Source organism: Eleutherodactylus coqui, chromosome 3 (assembly GCF_035609145.1).
Source record: "Eleutherodactylus coqui strain aEleCoq1 chromosome 3, aEleCoq1.hap1, whole genome shotgun sequence".
Taxonomy (NCBI): Eukaryota; Metazoa; Chordata; class Amphibia; order Anura; family Eleutherodactylidae; genus Eleutherodactylus; species Eleutherodactylus coqui.
This window is the reverse complement of record NC_089839.1, coordinates 48,090,785-48,110,601: the sequence shown is the minus strand read 5'-3', so window position 1 is coordinate 48,110,601 and position 19,817 is coordinate 48,090,785. Positions and strand designations below refer to the sequence as shown.

The following is a 19,817-nucleotide window of genomic DNA, read 5'->3' as shown; positions in this document are numbered from 1 at the left end:
GAGGCAGTAGATCTCACACAACAGACCTAGTACACCCATGTATTACATGAACAGCCAAGAAGCCGCGCTATCCGGCAGCTGGAGTCGGCTGTCACCGATATCCGGCCTCCCGCTGAAACAGCGGGGGTGCATCGGAGCAGCGACCCCCACTGTTAAGCCCTTAAACACCATGATCTATGTAGATTGCAGCATGTAAAGGGTTCACAGAGAGAGTACGCTCTCTCTGTGACATCATCGAACTCTCACAATGTAAACGTGAAGTGCCGTCGGGTTACCATGGCAAAAGGACGCCAGATGCAGGCGTCCTGCATTGCCAGTGCCTATGATCGCTATAACAAGCGATAAGGCATTGCAGGACAGAAGTCTTGAAATGCTATATCACAGCGATCATAGGTGTTGTGGTGCAAGTCCCCCACAGGGACACAAATAGTGTCAAGAAAAAAAGGTCAAAACAGTGACAAAATTTAAAAAAAAAATGATTAAAAAAAAATCCCCTTTTTTTTTGGCACTTTTTCCTTTATTAGTATAAAAAAAAAACTGAGGCAAAATGCTTATTTTTTTCATTTTGCATCTCAATAAAAGCAATAAAAGTGATCAAAGAAGCCATATATACTCCAAAATGGTACCCATAAAAACTACAGCTCGGTATGCAAAAAATAAGCCCTCACAGAGCTCTGTCCATGAAAAAATAAAAAAGTTACAGGATTTTAAATGCAGCGATTAAGAAAAACAAATAATTAAAAAAAAAAAACTTTATTGTGGAAAAACCTAAAAAAAAAATTTTGGTATACTTGTCGTCGTACCGACCTGCAGAAAGAAATGTCATTCATGCTGCATGATTAACGCTGTAAACACAAAAAACAATGGCAGAATTGATGTGTTTTCTCTCCCTGCGATCATATAAAAATTCATGTTTTACAATATTGTCTGTGTGCCCAAAAATGGCACCAATAAAAACTACAGATCACCAAGCAAAAAACAAGGCCTCTTACGGCCACGTCAATGGAAAAATTAAAATAAAAAAAAGTTATGGCTTTTGAAAAGTGGAGATGAAAATCCCCCAAAAATTGTTGTATCCTCAACGCCAAAATAGGCTGCTTCCTTAAGGGGTTTAAATTGTAACCAAATGGGTTAAAAGCCTTCTCAGAGGGCTTTTATGGCACTTAGGGTTTATTCAGACGACCGTATATCGGCCACGTATTCACGCCGGCTGATATACGGTGTCCCTCTCTGCAGGGGGAGGAGGCTGGAAGAATCGGGAGCAGTGCACTGAGCTCCCACCCCCTCTCCGCCAACTCTCCACCCCCTCTGCACTATTTGCAATGAGGGGAGGCGGGATGGGGTGAGGCTAATTCCCAGAACTTAGCCCCGCCCCGTCCAGCCTCCTCTCATTGCAAATAGTGCAGAGGGGCTGAGAGGGGGTGGAGAGGAGGCAGAGAGGGGGCGGGAGCTCAGAGCACTGCTCCCAGCTCTTCCAGCCTCCTCCCCCCCCTGCAGAGAGAGACGCCGTATATCGGCCGGCGTGAATACCCGGACGATATACGGTCGTCTGAAGCTGCCCTTACACAGTGTTATACAGCAGTTTTAGAGGTTATGATGAACTAGCTGTTTGGTTCAAGCTAATTTGGACCGAACGCAACTTTTGAACCAGCCGAACGAAAGTTTCCAAAAGTTTGCTCATCACTTTTCCCAGCTTGGTCATTTATTGGTTGCGGTTGAGAGATCACGGCTTGATCGTAAACGGCTTTGGTCAAGCGACATGCTTGTCATTTATTTCCTACGACTGTTGGCACAGGGTATTGATCTATTAGCGTTCATTCCTCCTTAGGACAATCTTGCAGGGATTTTAGGTAGATGTAATCATTGTTATTTGTATGCATGACGCTCACATTTGTTTTTAACTTACACAATTGCTTTTGCCTCACATTTGGACGAGGCAGCAGACATGTATGTAAATGTATCCAAGCCCGTGTATAAGCTGTAATCGCCTCTAAATTCAAGCACCACATTCTAAGAATTAAAGTTTGAAGATCAGATAATATGTATATACAGAAAATGACTTTGTACTGTATATGCAATGTCGAAAATATGTAGTCTCTGAAAGGTAATAGCACCAATAATTATGTAAAAGACTTGCAAATAAATCCCTCAAAAAGGAAAAATCAAGTCAAGTCTGGGTCCAGTTACAAATGCTACAGCTTTCCGGTGATTGCAAATTGGCTTATTAACTTTTTTTACCCTCCGCCCTGTTATGAGGGTTACAATCCCACAAAGCAAGCAGCTTCACTTTACAGCAGTCTTAACCCATTCCAATCCAATTTGTATCCTCACTTTCCTAGCAGGCTTACTCTTTTTCTGCTGTTATAAAACGGCGCTATATGCTGGCTAAAACCAGTACTGCATGGGGCGACACGTTGGATAGGCTCCGCCAGCAGAGAAGGTAGCAATATACAGTAAGAGAACCCCGACGGATGTCTTCCAACATCGGAGCTTTACAGCCTTAAATCATAATGTCTTAAGTAGAGATGAGCGAGTAGTGCTTTATGCGAGTGCCGGCAGGGGAGAGCGGTGAGTTGCGGGAGTGAGCAGGGGGGTGGTGCGGGGGGGGGGGGGAGAGAGAGAGATCTCCTCCTCCCCCCCCCCATTCCTCCCCGCTCTCCCCCGCTGCTCCCCGCCGGCACCCAAATCTTTGGAGACGAGCGGGCAGGTACTCGCATAAGGCACTACTCGCTCGAATAGTTTGCCTTAGCGAGTACGCTCGCTCATCTCTAGTCTTAAGATATCAGACAGTGGATTGGAAAGTGTTAAGTTTTTACAAGGGCTGAGGAGGACTGGTCTGGTAAAAAGACGGGGCAACCATGTACATATTAAATGGCATTTCACTCTGCATCAAAATATCAACACTGGAGGCTGTTCGTATACATAGGCTACATCAAAGTGAATGGCCAAATCTGACTGCCAGTTCATTTTGTGCTTTGTCTTCTTTTCGGGAATTATGTTGGGAGTGAAATGACAAAAAAATAAAATACCAAAACTCACATAGGTCCCCCAGCGTTCCAGTGCCGCCCCTCTGGTGCTCCCCACGTGCCAATCTACATATGCGACCGTTGCAGCCAATCAATAACGTCAAAAGCTTTGGGTTGAGGCTATTGATGCCCTATGGTAGGGTAACTACTAGAGATGAGCGAGCACCCAAATGCTCGGGTCCGCGTTATTCGAATCGAGCTTTTCATAAAATTGGAGAGCTCTACTCGAGTAACGAACCCCATTGACTACAATGGGAGACTCGAGCATTTTTGTATGTGGGACGCCGGGTGCCAAGCTTTTTTTTTCTTGGTGTGTGTTTGTTTTCTCGCGCTCTCTCTCTCTCTCTCTCTCTTAACTATGCTATGTGAACGTAGCCTAATCTGTCAATATACTCCATAAAATAATATGGAGCAACTTTTCTTTTTCTTCGTTCTGTTCCTCTGTTATTCTTACTGGAAATATATGAATAGACTGACAACCAGGCGTTACTTTTCCCCCTCATAATAGGATGTCTTTATTCAGTCTAGTACTCTATCAGCAGTGATTGGCCATTGTCAGTCTGTAGGGACACGCCCCATTGACAAGATGTCAATTGATTCACACGTTTCAAGGAGGGATAACAGACTACCAGTACAACATAAAGTATTTAGTAATGGAACTCCCAACCAGTGACCCATAAGCAAGGGTGCAAGACAAAGCAAAGGCAATAGAGTCATGCCGTCGATCTAACAGATGTACTTACTGAAGCATAGTACAACACCTAGCACTGAGTAGGGTCACATACGAAACAGTAACCTGGACAGTGCCAAACTAAAAAGGTAAGAAGAAGGAAAGGAGAAAGACGGAGGAGAAAACAAAAACAAAAAACCTTCTCTCGCAGAGCCAAGGACTGGAACAATTATCACAAGGCCATGAGACTGAGGCTCAAGGACCACGCTGCAAGGACACTAAGAGCCTACTATTTTGGGAAGGGAGAACATGGTATACCCAGAGGATCCAGACTCTCAGAAACTTGTCAGGTCGGTCGGCAATAATAGATGTTAACCTCTCATTGATCATAAAGCAGCTCAATCATCGTTGTAATCTCATAAAAGTCCCATGACACTTTTTGCCATGATCGAGCGGTCACCTGCTTGGTAGCAAGAAAAAAAAAAGGAAATCAATTTCTGAGAGTTTTGAGAAAAATTAGCGATTTGTTTATTCAAAATGGTTCCGTCGGATTTTTCCATATGTTGCACCCAGTTACTGAGTAAATAAAGGGAGTAAACGCTGATCCAAAGTCCCTGTACACCAGGACAGGACCACCACATATGAGGCATATCACCAGGGGATTGGCAACCACAAAAACATTTTAAGTAGTACCCAGACACTCCATTGGCTAGTCTAAGCACCAACGGAGGACGACGTTAAAAAAGGTCTTATTAGTAGATTCCCATATCTGGGACCATTCCTCGTCAGCAAGAGTAAATTCCAGGTCTGTTTCCCATCGAGAGATCTAATGTAATTAAGTATGGTAAGAGAAATTACCCAAACTAGAATATATTTCAGAGATGAGGCCCCTAGCGTAAGAATTTTTAAAGCAGAATGTCTCAAAGGGAGCTAGGGTCGGAGGAGAGTTCGTATTCTTAAGGAGAGAAGAGACAAAAAGGTTAAAGTTGAAAGTAGCGGAAAAGATCAGAAGGCGGCAAATTAACGTTCTTTAGAAGGATGGAAAAGGGAGTTGTGCCTTCCAGGGAAAGTAAGTGATATAGTTTAGAGAGACCTATGTCTGTCCAAGAGGTGAATCGTTACCTGGAGGAAACAAACTCGGGTTATGGAGGGGTGGGGTTGTGTGTGGTTGTGTGTGTGTGTGGTTGTGGGTGTGTGTGGTTGTGGGTGTGTGTGGTTGTGGGTGTGTGTGGTTGTGGGTGTGTGTGGTTGTGGGTGGGTGTGGTTGTGGGTGTGTGTGGTTGTGGGTGTGTGTGGTTGTGGGTGTGTGTGTGGTTGTGGTTGTGTGTGTGTTTTTGTGTGTGTGTGGTTGTGTGTGTTTTTGTGTGTGTGTGTGTGTGTGTGGTTGTGTGTGTGTGTGTGGTTGTGTGTGTGTGTGGTTGTGTGTGTGTGGTTGTGTGTGTGTGGTTGTGTGTGTGTGTGTGGTTGTGTGTGTGTGTGGTTGTGTGTGTGTGTGGTTGTGTGTGTGTGGTTGTGTGTGTGTGTGTGTGTGGTTGTGTGTGTGGTTGTGTGTGTGTTTGTGTGTGGTTGTGTGTGTGTGTGTGTGGTTGTGTGTGTGTGTGTGTGTGTGTGGTTGTGTGTGTGTGTGTGTGTGTGGTTGTGTGTGTGTGTGTGTGTGTGTGGTGATGGGAATCCAAAAGCCTAAGAGACTGTTTAGTAATAGGGTGTCTTTGTACTTGTGGAGTCCTTAGATTCACAGTTTTATGGAAAATATAAGAAGTCAGTACATTTGACATGTCGGAAGAGCTTACAGGTTCTCCTTAAAGGGGTTGCCCGATTTCTTAAGCATGTATGATAGTGGGAGATAGCCGTTTAAAATGATTGGAGGGGAAAAGTAAAAAAGTACTAGTAACTTCACACATCACCTTCATATCCAGCACCGTCCTCCCATCATCCTAGCCAGCAGCAGTTATGCGTTTGTTTATCCCCTAAACAGCTGCAGCCAATGTCCTGCCTCAAAATGGAACGTCACCAGTGACGCCCCTATATATATTATAAGCCCACGTGACATGTATATGAAACATCATTAGGACCAGCAGACCCGGTGATGTCCACAGACCATGTAATGAGCCAGGGAAGCGCCAAAAGGCACCTCTGGAAGCAGGTAAACTAATGCTAAGTTTAATTTGTGAGTAAGGGGGTTTAAAGGGGTTGTACCAAGATACAAGTTATTTCCTGTCCATAGGATAGAGGATAACTTGCTGATTAGTCAGAGTCTCACTGTTGAGACCCCTGCCAATCTGAAGAATGAGGTTCCCATGTGCCCCTTTGTCTGTCACTACGGGGATCACATTTTCCCCTGCAGTGACAACAGAGTGAATGGAGCACAGGCCGATCGGGAGTGATCAGCGCTCTATTCATTTCAATGGGGTTGACGTAATACGCACCAAGATATAGCATGCTGTGTTCTTTTTTGCGTGCCCATGTCGCGCACTGTGTGTGAGAGGCACAGTTGGAAGTAATGTAAAGTTAGTCACCGAGGGTCCATTTGAGCAAAGCACCAGAGACGGTTTGATATTGTTGAATTTGAGGACTTCTCGTGCGTTAGTGTGAGATTTAGATTTCCGACCATGCCAAGAAGCAGAATGGATACAAGTTTGCCTAGAACCGGTGAGTAGTCCAAAGACACAATACTCCATAAGGAGGGGAAAGAATTACAAGACGCCTTCAAAGAAACGTTTTAAATATCTTTTAAAAGCACTTTCTTCAGTGTTACCTGCTCCACTGTAATGAGACCCTGAGGGGAGCCCGGGTCAGTCTGCAGGGGAAGACTTTGGCACAGCAACCCCAACAATAAGGAGACTTCCTTCATACTCCTCCAGCAGCAAACTAGGACCATCTGCGCCGTTACATTGCACAATGCATCGTCTTCTCCTTCGGAATGAGCAAAACAAAAACATTAATAGAGCACAAAACTCCAGAGAAAAACAAAGCAACCGACGCAATAGAATATATGGATGACGGCACTACATAACAAAAGATAGTATCATAGGGTTAAATAACCAAATTATAAACTAAGCTTCCCTGGTACACGCTTCCTAATCATGCGACCTGGAAATCAGATACTGCAATGACATTTGAATAGACCATGCAAGAGTCCTAAGTGCAAACCTAAATTGTATATCAGTGGTCTGCCATAGGATTTCTGAGTTAGGGCCCATTTACATGCAAAGACAATCTTTCAAACAATTGAAAGATTGACAGTTTAAGCGATCATTTTGCATAAAGTGTTAATGGACATTAATGTCCATTACACTTCATCAGCTTCATTTGCATGTAAAAGGGCCTCTGACAGCTGTTTGCAAGTCCTAGCATGTGGTCTGAGCTCTGCTCGCATGGGCTGTCGGCTAAATACAATGTAATATCCGTCTCCCACGCAGAACACAACGTTCGGTCCCTGTTATCTACTCTCTGGCTGAACGATGGATAAGCTTACGTTAAAATTATCGTGCAGCCAAAGAGTGAACCATGGCAGTGTTTACACGCAATGATTATCGCCCATATGCCATCGTTTGAATGAATTTTGAGCGATAATCGATGCATGTACATGGGCCTTTACAGTTGCACAGTTGTTAAGATTTAACCTCTTAAGGGCGGTCCTTTTTTTTTTATATTTGTGGTAAATATACCAAAAAATGTAGTGGCAATACTTTTAAAAAAATTCTAAGTGCAATGAAATGGGAAAAACAACTATTCCAAAATCTTTAGGGGTCTTGTTTTTACAGCATACAGACTATAACAAAAATAACATGGCAATTTCTTTCAGTTAGTAAGTACAATTATTTTTTATATATTTTTTTTTTCTTTTGGCAAGTACGAAATTTTTTTCTGTGTAATAAAGAAAATTCTGCCGCCATCTTCTGAACACTACAACTTTAATCTTTCGGCTGATGGGGTTGTCAATGGGCTCATTCTATGTAGGAAGACCAGAATAACAAAAAAAAAAAAATTCCACTTATTTCTACTTTTCTTTTTCAGTCCCCACAGGGGACTTGAACTTGCAGTTGTTTAAGTACTTATACCATAAACTGCAAGTCTTCAAGCATTCTATTAGTGTGAGCACTGATTGCGAACTTATATATCTGGCTGCAATAGCAGCAAAGACATACATCACCCACTGTGAATGTAGGGGGATCGGCTCCCAATCCCATGGTGTATTAGGGGGATATAGTACCCAGAACTTCCGATATTATGTTTTTCAAGGCATCTGGACTAGAGATGAGCGAACGTACTCGGTTCGGGTGTTTTTGAACTCGAGCAGGCGGCATGGTGGAGCGGGGGGTAGGGGGGTAGCAGTGGGGAACGGGGGGGGGGGGGGGGGGGGAGCTCTCTCTCCACCCCCACCCCCCCACTCCCCTCTGCAACCCCCGAATCTTTTCGTCCGAGTAGTGAGTTACTCGGAAAAAGCGGTGCTCGGGTGCAAAAACACCCAAACCGACTACGCTCGCTCATCTCTAATCTGGACCTAAAATATGTACATTGAACCTACATCACAGCACTGTGTGGCAGAGTTCTATGGTCTCAGTGCTCTTACAGTATAGAATTCATCTATCATGATGATGAAGCCTTCTTTCCTCTAGACATGGAGGTTCCTCCCTTCTCATGGTTACAGGTCTAGGTGCAAAACGTTCCACAGAAAGATCTCTCTACTGTCCAATCATTAAAGCGGTTTTTCGGTCAAAGATACTATTGATGTCTTATCAGGATAGGTCATCAATAGTTGATTGGCTGGGGTCATCCGCTCGGGACCCCGACCGATCAGCTGTGCAGGTGCATGCAGTCAGAGTCGCAATAACAGAGGTTGGAGCGAAAGCCTCCGCGCTGACCTCCCATGTAGTGGCTGGCGCTGATAACTGCAGACACGGCTGTCATTGAAATTAATTGTAGCCGTGCCTGCAGTTACCAGTGCCGGCCACTGCATAGGAGGTCAGTGCGGGGGCTTCCACTCCAACCTCTGTGTATTTGGAGTGGAAGTCTCCGCGCCAACCTCCCACGTAGTGGTTGGCGCTTGTAACTGCAGGCACGGTTTCCATTAATTTCAATGGGAGCCGTGTCTGCAGTTATCAGCGCCGGTCACTACATGGGAGGTTGGCGCAGGGGCTTTCACTCTGACCTCGGTTATTGCGGTGCTGACTGCATGCCCCTATTCAGCTGATCGGTCGGGGTCCCAGCCGAGCAACTATTGAGGACTTATCCTGATGATCGGTCAAAAGTAGTATCTTTGACCGAAAAACCCCTTTAATACATGTATATAGTAATTAGGTAGCCCCTAAGCCAGCTTTGGTAACCTTCGTTGGTACAGCAGTATGATTATCTGTTTATCAATTTATTAGGACTTCCGGCCATCACAAAAAGCTGAATGTGACTCGTAAGGTACAAAAGGGTGGTGACCTCTGTTATATACGATCCCCCACTCCCATCCATGCTTGCACATCTACTCCCATTTCCAAAGGAACTCAAATGAAAATTGCCCCTTCTGTAAAAAAATTTTTCTTAACCCCTTAAGGACCAGGCTGTTTTTGCGCAGAGCAGAGCCAGCGGCCGTGGAGTGACATTTCTGTGTGGGGCTCCTCGAGCCCCGCACAGAAATAGAGCATGCCGCGATTTGTTTTCCGCGCGAGATTTCGCGTGGACAAACCGCGGCCGTCTGCATAGGATTGCATTTTCTAACGCAATCCTATGGCAACTTCCACGGGCGGAAATTCTGTGGGAAATCCCGCCACGGAATTTCCGCCCGTGTGCAGCGGGCCTAAGTCCATATAGTAAGGGCCTTTTGACACAAGCGTATTTGCGTACATTATATGCAGTGAAGAGAAGCCATTGAAGTCAGCGAGTTCAATCACATGATGTATATTTTCACACAGCATGACCTATTTTGTTACGTACTACACATCGCAATAGGGCATTGAAGTGAATCGGCTGCGCAAATACGTGGTGAATGTGCAGGAAACCTGTGTATTCACTGCATATTTGTGCACCATTTTAGTGGGCCCACCTGCGTTCATTTTTACGTACGCAAATATACAGGCTTAAGCGATTTTCGATTGCGCAAATACACAGCATATTAGCGCAACCGAAATACAATTAGACCCATGTGAACGAGCCCTAATAGTGACCCTGATAGTGGCCCCAGGAAAAATAAAGACCCCCACAGTGGCCAAATTAGTAATATTAACCCCCTCAGTAGTAATAAACCCATAGCAACGTTAACCTCCCCCTTAGTAATAAGCCCCCCCCTCAATAGTAAGGAGCCCCCTCCCCCTCAGTAGTAAGGAGCCCCCTCCCCCTCAGTAGTAATGAGCCCCCTCCCCCTCAGTAGTAAGGAGCCCCCTCCCCCTCAGTAGTAAGGAGCCCCCTCCCCCTCAGTAGTAAGGAGCCCCCTCCCACTCAGTAGTAATGAGCCCCCTCCCACTCAGTAGTAATGAGCCCCCACTCAGTAGTAATGAGCCCCCACTCAGTAGTAATGAGCTCCCCCTTCAGTAGTGATGAGCCCCCCCTTCAGTAGTGATGAGCCCCCCCCAGTAGTGATGAGCCCACCTCAGTAGTGATGAGCCCCACCTTAGTAGTGATGAGCCCCACCTTAGTAGTGATGAGCCCCCCTCAGTAGTAAGCCCCCGCCCCTAATAAGAAGCCCCCCCCCCAACCCATATACCTACCTTCTCCTCCTAGCTGTCAGCGCCGCCCCCCCTCTGCTCGCACTGAGCCTGGGTGCACACTGACGTCAGTGTGTGCGCCCGTCACGCTTCCTCCCCGAGTCATCTCCTGCGGAACTAAGGAGCAGGGGACTCGGGTAGGAGGATCCTGGCTGCACACTGACGTCAGTGTGCGCCGGGATCAGCTGTAACAGCGCAATTACCAGCGGGGAGCTGTGGCACCCCAACTGGTAATCGCTGCAGTGGTGAGCGGCGTCGGCATGCCACAGGCCATATAACACGAGGCAGCGGGCCAGATTCGGCCCGCGGGCCTTGTGTTTGGCACATGTGCATTAGGTGAAATGAACCAACTAAGCAGGTTTTTCAGTCTGTCCAATGTTACCATACTTTATCGAATTTATCAGGGCAACCCCAAGCCAGTTATGTGAGCTAATACCACCATGCCATTGGCTACCCGTATCCAGGCAGCTGTAGTCAGCTGCCTCAGATTTTTCCAGCTTAGCAAAATTTCCTTTTCGGCATTAAAAAAAAAAACAAGTTATACAATTTATGGGAATCCACATCCTCCATTAACCCCTTAGTGACGGCGCTATCGTAAAACTACGTCCTGCATGGAGGGAGCTAGCGCCGCTATCTCCCTCCATACAGCGTGGGCGTCAGCTGTTTATTACAGCTGACACCCGCGGGCAATAGCCGCGCTCGGCCGATCGCGGCTATTAACCCTTTAAATGCCGCTGTCAATTCTGACAGCGGCATTTAAATCCCCCGAACGCTGTTTGGGGGTCCCGCACGCCCCCCCCCCCCCGCGGTGAGATAGGGGGAGCCGTGCAGGTGTCATGGCAGCCGGGGGCCTAATGAATGGCCCAAGGGCTGCCTTAGCAGACTGCCTATCAAGCCATCCACACAGGGTGGCTTGATAGACTGCCTGTAAAAAAGCAGTATGACGTAATGCTATAGCATTACGTCATACTGCAGGAGCGATCAAAGCATCGCATGTTAAAGTCCCCCAGGGGGACTTCAAGGTAAAGTAAGAAAAAAGATCAATAAAGTTTTTAAATTGTAAAAAAAAAAAGTTCTAAAAGTTTAAATCACGCCCCTTTTGCCATATCAATTACTAAAAAATCTAAATCATAAAATAAAAATATGTATTTGGTATCTCCGCGTCCGTAAAAGTCCGATCTATCAAAGTAGTGCATTATTTTTCCTGCACGGTGAACTTCGTCCGAAAAAAAAAATAAAGAATGCCAGAAATACACTTTTTTAGTTGCCCTGTCTTCCAGAAAAAATGCAATAAAAAGTGATCAAAAAGTTGTATGTATTCCAAATTGATACTATCGGAAACTATAGGACATCCCGGAAAAATCGAGCCCTTGCACAACTACGTCGACAGAAAAATAAAAAAGTTATTGCGCGTACAAAATGATCGCAGAAAATAATTGAAAAAAATTAAATATCTTTAAAAAAAAATACAAGTACTACAGCAAAAAAACTATATAAGTTTGGTATCGTAGTAATCACACTGACCCATAGAATAAAAATATCAGGTCGTTTTTGTTGCAGTTTGTGCGCCGTAGAAACAGGACGCACCGAAAGATGGTGGAATGTCGTTTTTTTCCCATTTCTCTCCGCTAATAAAAGAAAAAACCTTTATCCGCTGCGCTACACCCGTACCCTGAGCAAGAAATGGGAATAAGCTCCCATTTGGTCGTGCGGACTCAAATATATTGGTCGTATGATGAGAGCCCTGAGAACAAGAATAAATCAACATCGTTTTAATATAGCGTCGGGTTTTATGAAACACAGCGTATCACGGCATTTTAAAGAAACACATAATCAGGATCCTACTAAATTATTAGTCACACCACTCGAAATGATTTCCTCTAGATCATTTTCACAATTGCGTCAGCGTGAAATGTTCTGGATATTCCGGATAGATTCCCTACACCCGAACGGTTTGAATGAAACCTTAGAAAAAATTACTTAAAATTATTTGATATTATTATTAATATTATTAATTAACATTATAGATGAATTTGTTGTTATGTATTATACATGTGCAGTTTTTTTTTTTTTTTTTTTTTTTTTTTTAATTTTTTTATGCAGTAATCATCATTGATAAATAATGTAACTATGGATATAAGATTTTATAAGATTTTATATTATTTATAGCTAATAATGTATTTTAAATTGTTTTATTGATTGTTATTATTGCATATAGGGTAATTGTTAGTATGTATATTTTTAACCCTTAGGGTAATTTTGGGGTTATTTTGGGAAGAATACATGCCCGTTTATTAAGTATAAAGTGTGAAGATTAATAGTTATAGAATATGAAATTGATGAATTAGGATGCATTAAGGGGGGCGTTAAATTAAACGCTTGACAACCGGTCAGCTGAGAGCCAGCTCCCATCATAACGGAGCTGATTCACAGTAGGGGCGGGATAAGTTTCTATAAACCACGCCCCCTCATGGGACCTCGATAACGGGGTATAGAACGTGCTCCCTTTTTGGAACGCATGCCGATCGGGGCACTGACTGTAGGATATGGCAGAATTTCAGGGAGCTTTGCTCCCACGGCCACTAGTATAGGAGCCAGTCAGTTTTCAGCACGAACGGAGCTAAACCAGAGGGAAGGGGCGTGACTGGCTTTTGTTAGTCACGCCCCCACACGTGACCCGGAAGACGGGGGACGTAACGTGCCTTCCAGAGTGGAACGCACGTATACCGGGGAACCCGCCGGACGCCGTGACGGAGTTCCAGGGAACCCCGCCTCTCATACACACACACATGCTTGATCGGCGTCCAGCATGGGGCAGGAATGAAAACAGATGCATCGCATCGTGACATTGGATTAAGGTTTGTCATTTGTGTATTTATATGTGCAAGGAAATGCATTTTCTTTAAGCTTGATAAAGGCATCAGTTGATGCTGAAACGCGTTGCTTTTATTGTATGTAAATGATATTTTGGGAATAAAACTTTTGCTTACTATGGACGCTGATTCCTAGGAGCTTATTCCCATTTCTTGCTCAGGGTACGGGTGTAGCGCAGCGGATAAAGGTTTTTTCTTTTATTATCTGTTTTTTCCCCACCTGTTATATGGTGGGGCACTTCTTTTAAGCTGCTGCTCTCCAGAAAGACTATGATGGATGATAAATTGTGCATCTAAAAGTTTTTTTGGATAAGACCAAAAGACCCTCTGGAAAAGAAATTTGTGAGAAGTGAACTTGGATTCCTGGTGCAGGCGGAACACAATGCTCATTTGTTGCTCCGCCTGACACCTGGTAAGTAGATTTTTCTACGGTTGTTATTTTTTCCTCCTTATGGCTATGGCGCCATCCCTAATTCTTATTTCTCTCCGCTAAGAATTTTTAAAAAGTTTTTCAGTACATTATATGGTACAATAAATAGTGCCATTGAAAAATACAACTCATCCCGCAAAAAACAAGCCCTCATACAGCGACGTCGATGGATAATTAAAGGAGCTACGATTTTTTAAAAGGGAGTAGGAAAAAACAAAAATGGAAAAAAAGCAAAAAAGCTCCGTCACTAAGAGGTTAAATCACTCACCAGTCCTAAGAGACAGACTTTGGGGTTCACTATTCTTGGAGCTCCCAGAGGAGACTCCATGACTTCAAGTATCTCTTTCCAATCTTATAAAATGGCAGACTCCTAAAATATGTGCATGACTGTACCTACAGTGGTCAAACATCGGGGGCAGTTCGCTGATGAACATAGACCCATTAATTATATCTGTAAAGCCTTCAATACAGTTCCACATAAGGAGCTCCTAGATCATGTATTGAAAATTGAACTTGACCTTTGATAGTCCGGTGGATTCACAGTTGGTCAAAAGATAGATGAGAGGACTGTTGTTAAAGGGGTGTATTCTGAATAGGGACTAGTTAAGAAGGAAGAGGGGGACATGATGGAAACCTTTCTATATGTTACAGGAGGAGAGAAGGGAGAAGAGGACATGATGGAAACCTTTATATATGTTACAGGGGGAAGAAGGGAGAGGAGGACATGATGGAAACCTTTATATAAGTTACAGGAGGAGAGAAGGGAGAGGAGGACATGATGAAAACCTTTATATATGTTACAGGAGGAAGAAGGGAGAGGAGAGACATGATGGAAACCTTTATATATGTTACAGGAGAGAAGAAGAGAGAGGAGGACATGATGGAAACCTTTATATATGTTACAGGAGGAGAGAAGGGAGAGGAGGATATGATGGAAACCTTTATATATGTTACAGGAGGAGAGAAGGGAGAGGAGGATATGATGGAAACCTTTATATATATGTTACAGGGGGAAGAAGGGAGAGGAGGACATGATGGAAACCTTTATATAAGTTACAGGAGGAGAGAAGGGAGAGGAGGACATGATGAAAACCTTTATATATGTTACAGGAGGAAGAAGGGAGAGGAGAGACATGATGGAAACCTTTATATATGTTACAGGGGGAAGAAAGGGAGAGGAGGACAAGATGGAAACCTTTATATATGTTACAGGAGGAAGAAGGGAGAGGAGAGACATGATGGAAACCTTTATATATGTTACAGGGGGAAGAAGGGAGAGGAGGACATGATGGAAACCTTTATATAAGTTACAGGAGGAGAGAAGGGAGAGGAGGACATGATCAAAACCTTTATATATGTTACAGGAGGAAGAAGGGAGAGGAGAGACATGATGGAAACCTTTATATATGTTACAGGGGGAAGAAAGGGAGAGGGGGGACATGATGGAAACCTTTATATATGTTACAGGAGGAAGAAGGGAGAGGAGAGACATGATGGAAACCTTTATATATGTTACAGGAGGGAAGAAAAGAGAGGAGGACATGATGGGAACCTTTATATGTGATACAGGAGGAAGAAGGGAGAGGAGGACATGATGGAAACCTTTATATGTGATACAGGAGAGAAGAAGGGAGAGGAGGACATGATGAAAACCTTTATATATGTTACAGGAGGAAGAAGGGAGAGGGGGACATGATGGGAACCTTTATATATGTTACAGGAGGGAAGAAGAGAGAGGAGGACATGATGGAAACCTTTATATATGTTACAGGAGGAGAGAAGGGAGAGGAGGACATGATGAAAACCTTTATATATGTTACAGGAGGAGAGAAGGGAGAGTAGGACATGATCGAAACCTTTATATATGTTACAGGAGGAGAGAAGGGAGAGGAGGACATGATGGGAACCTATAAAGATGTTACAGGAGGAAGAAGGGAGAGGGAGACATGATGGGCACCTTTATATATGTTACAGGAGGAAGAACAGAAAGGGGGGACATGATGGAAACCTTGATATATGTCACAGGATGGAAGAGGGGAGAGGAGGACATGATGGAAACCTTTATATATGTCACAGGAGAGGAGAGGGGGGACATGATGGGAACCTTTGTATGTTACAGGAGGGAAGAAGGGAGAAGAGGACAACATGGAAACCTTTACCTATGTTACAGGAGGAAGAACGGAGAGGGGGGACATGATGGAAACCTTTATATATGTTACAGGAGGAGAGAAGGGAGAGGAGGACATGATGGGAACCTATAAAGATGTTACAGGAGGAAGAAGGGAGAGGGAGACATGATGGGCACCTTTATATATGTTACAGGAGGAAGAACAGAAAGGGGGGACATGATGGAAACCTTGATATATGTCACAGGATGGAAGAGGGGAGAGGAGGACATGATGGAAACCTTTATATATGTCACAGGAGAGGAGAGGGGGGACATGATGGGAACCTTTGTATGTTACAGGAGGGAAGAAGGGAGAAGAGGACAACATGGAAACCTTTACCTATGTTACAGGAGGAAGAACGGAGACGGGGGACATGATGGAAACCTTTATATATGCTACAGAAGGAGAGAAGGGAGAGGAGGGACAGGATGGGAACCTTTATATATGTTACAGGAGGAAAGAAGGAAGAGGGGGACATGATGGGAACCTTTATATATGTTACAGGAGGAAGAAGGGAGAGGGGGACATGATGGGAACCTTTATATATGTTACAGGAGGGAAGAAGAGAGAGGAGGACATGATGGAAACCTTTATATATGTTACAGGAGGAGAGAAGGGAGAGGAGGACATGATGAAAACCTTTATATATGTTACAGGAGGAGAGAAGGGAGAGTAGGACATGATCGAAACCTTTATATATGTTACAGGAGGAGAGAAGGGAGAGGAGGACATGATGGGAACCTATAAAGATGTTACAGGAGGAAGAAGGGAGAGGGAGACATGATGGGCACCTTTATATATGTTACAGGAGGAAGAACAGAAAGGGGGGACATGATGGAAACCTTGATATATGATGTCACAGGATGGAAGAGGGGAGAGGAGGACATGATGGAAACCTTTATATATGTCACAGGAGAGGAGAGGGGGGACATGATGGGAACCTTTGTATGTTACAGGAGGGAAGAAGGGAGAAGAGGACAACATGGAAACCTTTACCTATGTTACAGGAGGAAGAACGGAGAGGGGGGACATGATGGAAACCTTTATATATGCTACAGAAGGAGAGAAGGGAGAGGAGGGACAGGATGGGAACCTTTATATATGTTACAGGAGGAAAGAAGGAAGAGGGGGACATGATGGGAACCTTTATATATGTTACAGGAGGAAGAAGGGAGAGGGGGACATGATGGGAACCTTTATATATGTTACAGGAGGAAGAAGGGAGAGGGGGACATGATGGGAACCTTTATATATGTTACAGGAGGGAAGAAGAGAGAGGAGGACATGATGGAAACCTTTATATATGCTACAGGAGGAAGAAGGGAAAGAAGGACATGATGGAAACCTTTATATATGTTACAGGAGGGAAGAAGAGAGAGGAGGACATGATGGAAACCTTTATATATGCTACAGGAGGGAAGAAGGGAGAGGAGGGACGTGATGGAAACCTTTATATATGTTACAGGAGGAGAGGAGGGCGAGGGGGACATGATAGAAACCTTTATATATGTTACAGGAGGAGAGGGACATGATGGGAACTTTTATATATGTTACAGGAGGAGAGGGACATGATGGGAACCTTTATATATGTTACCGGAGGAAGAACGGAGAGAGGGACATGATGGAAACCTTTATATATGCTACAGGAGGGAAGAAGGGAGAGGAGGACAACATGGAAACCTATATATGAGGAGAGAAGGAAGAGGGGGACATGATGAAAAGATTTATTTATGTTATGCAAGGAAAGAACGGAGAGGGGGAACATGATGGAAACTATTATATATATATAAATAAATAATGGTACAAGTAAGGTTTAGGAGGGAAGTACATTTATTAGGATGCTGAACACTAGAAATCAACACTGGGAAATCAAGGATACATGAATTTAAGCTGCCTGGGATAAGCATAAGATTAGAGATGAGCAAGCATACTCGCTAAGGGCAATTGCTTGAGCGAGCATTGCCCTTAGCGAGTACCTGCCCGCTCGAGAGAAAGGGTTTGGGTACCGGCGCAGGGGAGCGGTGAGTAGCGGCAGTCAGCAAGGGGGAGCGGGGGGGAGAGAGGGAGAGAGAGATCTCCCCTCCGTTCCTCCCCGCTCTCCCCCGCAGCTCCCTGCCCGCCGCTGGCACCCGAACCTTTTCTCTCGAGCGGGCAGGTACTCACTAAGGGCAATGCTTGCTTGAGTGATTGCCCTTAGCGCATATGCTCGCTCATCACTACATAAGATCTATCCTTAACCCCTTAGTGACCAAGCCTGTTTGAGCCTTAATAACCAGGCCAAATTTTGGAAATCTGAAACGTGTCACTCTGATAGAATAAATAGAATAACTATGTAAAGGTTTTGCATATCCAAGTAATTCTGACATTGTTTTTCGCCACATATTCATTTAGGTGGTGAAATTAGACTGACAGAATTTGTGTATATTTATTAAAAGCATCAAAATTGGTAAAATTTTGAAAAATTTTTCATTTTTCACATTTTCAACTGCAATATCTCAAATATGTGCAAACATACTGGACAAATTTTTGATAACATATAGATTTCCATTTGTTTACTCCATTCTGAATGCACATTGGAAAAACTTCAGTTTTTTTGACCATTCAGAAGATGCACAAATTTAACCTTGATTATTAACATTTTGAGGAACATTTTGTTTTCCTACACCAAGCCAAGATTGCAAAGGCTCACAGGTATCAGAATGATAGATACCCCTACAAATGACCCCATTTAAAAAAAATCTACACGTGAATGTATTCACTAAGGGGGGTGTCAGGAGTATTTTGACCACAAAGTTTATTTTCACCAATTAATGCAATGTAAAGAAGAAAAAAAAATCAAATTTTATATTTTTGCAAATATGTAATTTAAAAAACAGGATTTTTTTTCTGTAGTGCACATGATAATAAGGATTTGCACCCAAAATGGATCCCCCTGTTTGTTCTGTGTTCAGAAACATGCCATTGTGGCCCTAATCTTGTGTCCCATATGCACAACAGGGTCCAAACCGAAAAGAGCAGCCGGTGGTTTTTTTAAACCGACATTTTGCTTGAAGGTGTTTTGGGCCCCATTGCTCACTTGTAGAGCCCTTGAGCGACCAAAACGACAGAGAACCCCCACAAATGACCCCATTTGGAAAACTAGACCCCTTAACGCATTCATCTAGGGGTTTACTGCGTATTGTGACCCCACAGTTTTTGAATGATTCTGAGAAAAGCAGAAGGAAAAAAATTAGGATTTTCATTTTTTTTGGCACACACATTAATGAAGACTTACACCCCAAAATGGATCCCCCCGTTTGTCCTGTCTTCAGAAACATACCCAATGTGGCCCTAATATTATCTTCATATGCTCAAAGGGGCTCAAACTGAAAACTGTGTTTTAATTTTTACGTAATTGCCAATATTCCACTGGATAACGGCGATCATGTGACTGGGGACCGCTCACCGCAGCCCTCAGTCACTGCTCCAGGCTCTCTGCTACCTTTAGTAGCCAGGACCAAGGAGACTTTAAATTTCCCAGGCCCTCTCCAGCTTCTGCGCTTGTGGCCACCCATTTGCAGATGGGTGCACGTGCCGAAGTTGGGAAAAGGTCCGTGGATAAGGATCCCGTCAGTGGACATCGCCGGAGGCCTTAGGTCAGTGGTGGCGAACCTATGGCACCCGTGCCAGAGGCGGCACGCAGAGCCCTCCCTACTGGCACGCGCCCCATCGGCCGCTCACCACTTGTGAATACCAGCAGGGGCCACGGCTCCCCTGCCGGCATTCACAAACGGTACTGCTAGCCACGCTGATCTCGGCACACACTTATTCAGTGTGCAGCTGGAATCCCTCTCCCCCCTGCCCCGACGTCTCCTACCACTTGGTTCCGCCGTGAGGGGGGAGGCGTCCAGCAGCGTGTGTGTCAGAGTGTGTGCCGGGAGCATATTAACACTTTCTTCCCCACTTCTGCAGCAATCAG

The 19,817-nt window shown here is 44.4% G+C and overlaps 1 protein-coding gene across 2 annotated transcripts in view; it reads right to left on the bottom strand.

Moving 5' to 3' along the window:
* THADA (THADA armadillo repeat containing) overlaps window positions 1-19,817 on the bottom strand; it is a 551,380-nt gene that overhangs the window by 448,143 nt on the left and 83,420 nt on the right. For both annotated transcript variants that reach the window (XM_066595569.1, XM_066595570.1), the window contains exon 21: window positions 6,452-6,609. In XM_066595569.1, coding sequence (XP_066451666.1) covers window positions 6,452-6,609 — 158 coding nt within the window. The remainder of the gene's footprint in view (window positions 1-6,451; window positions 6,610-19,817) is intronic.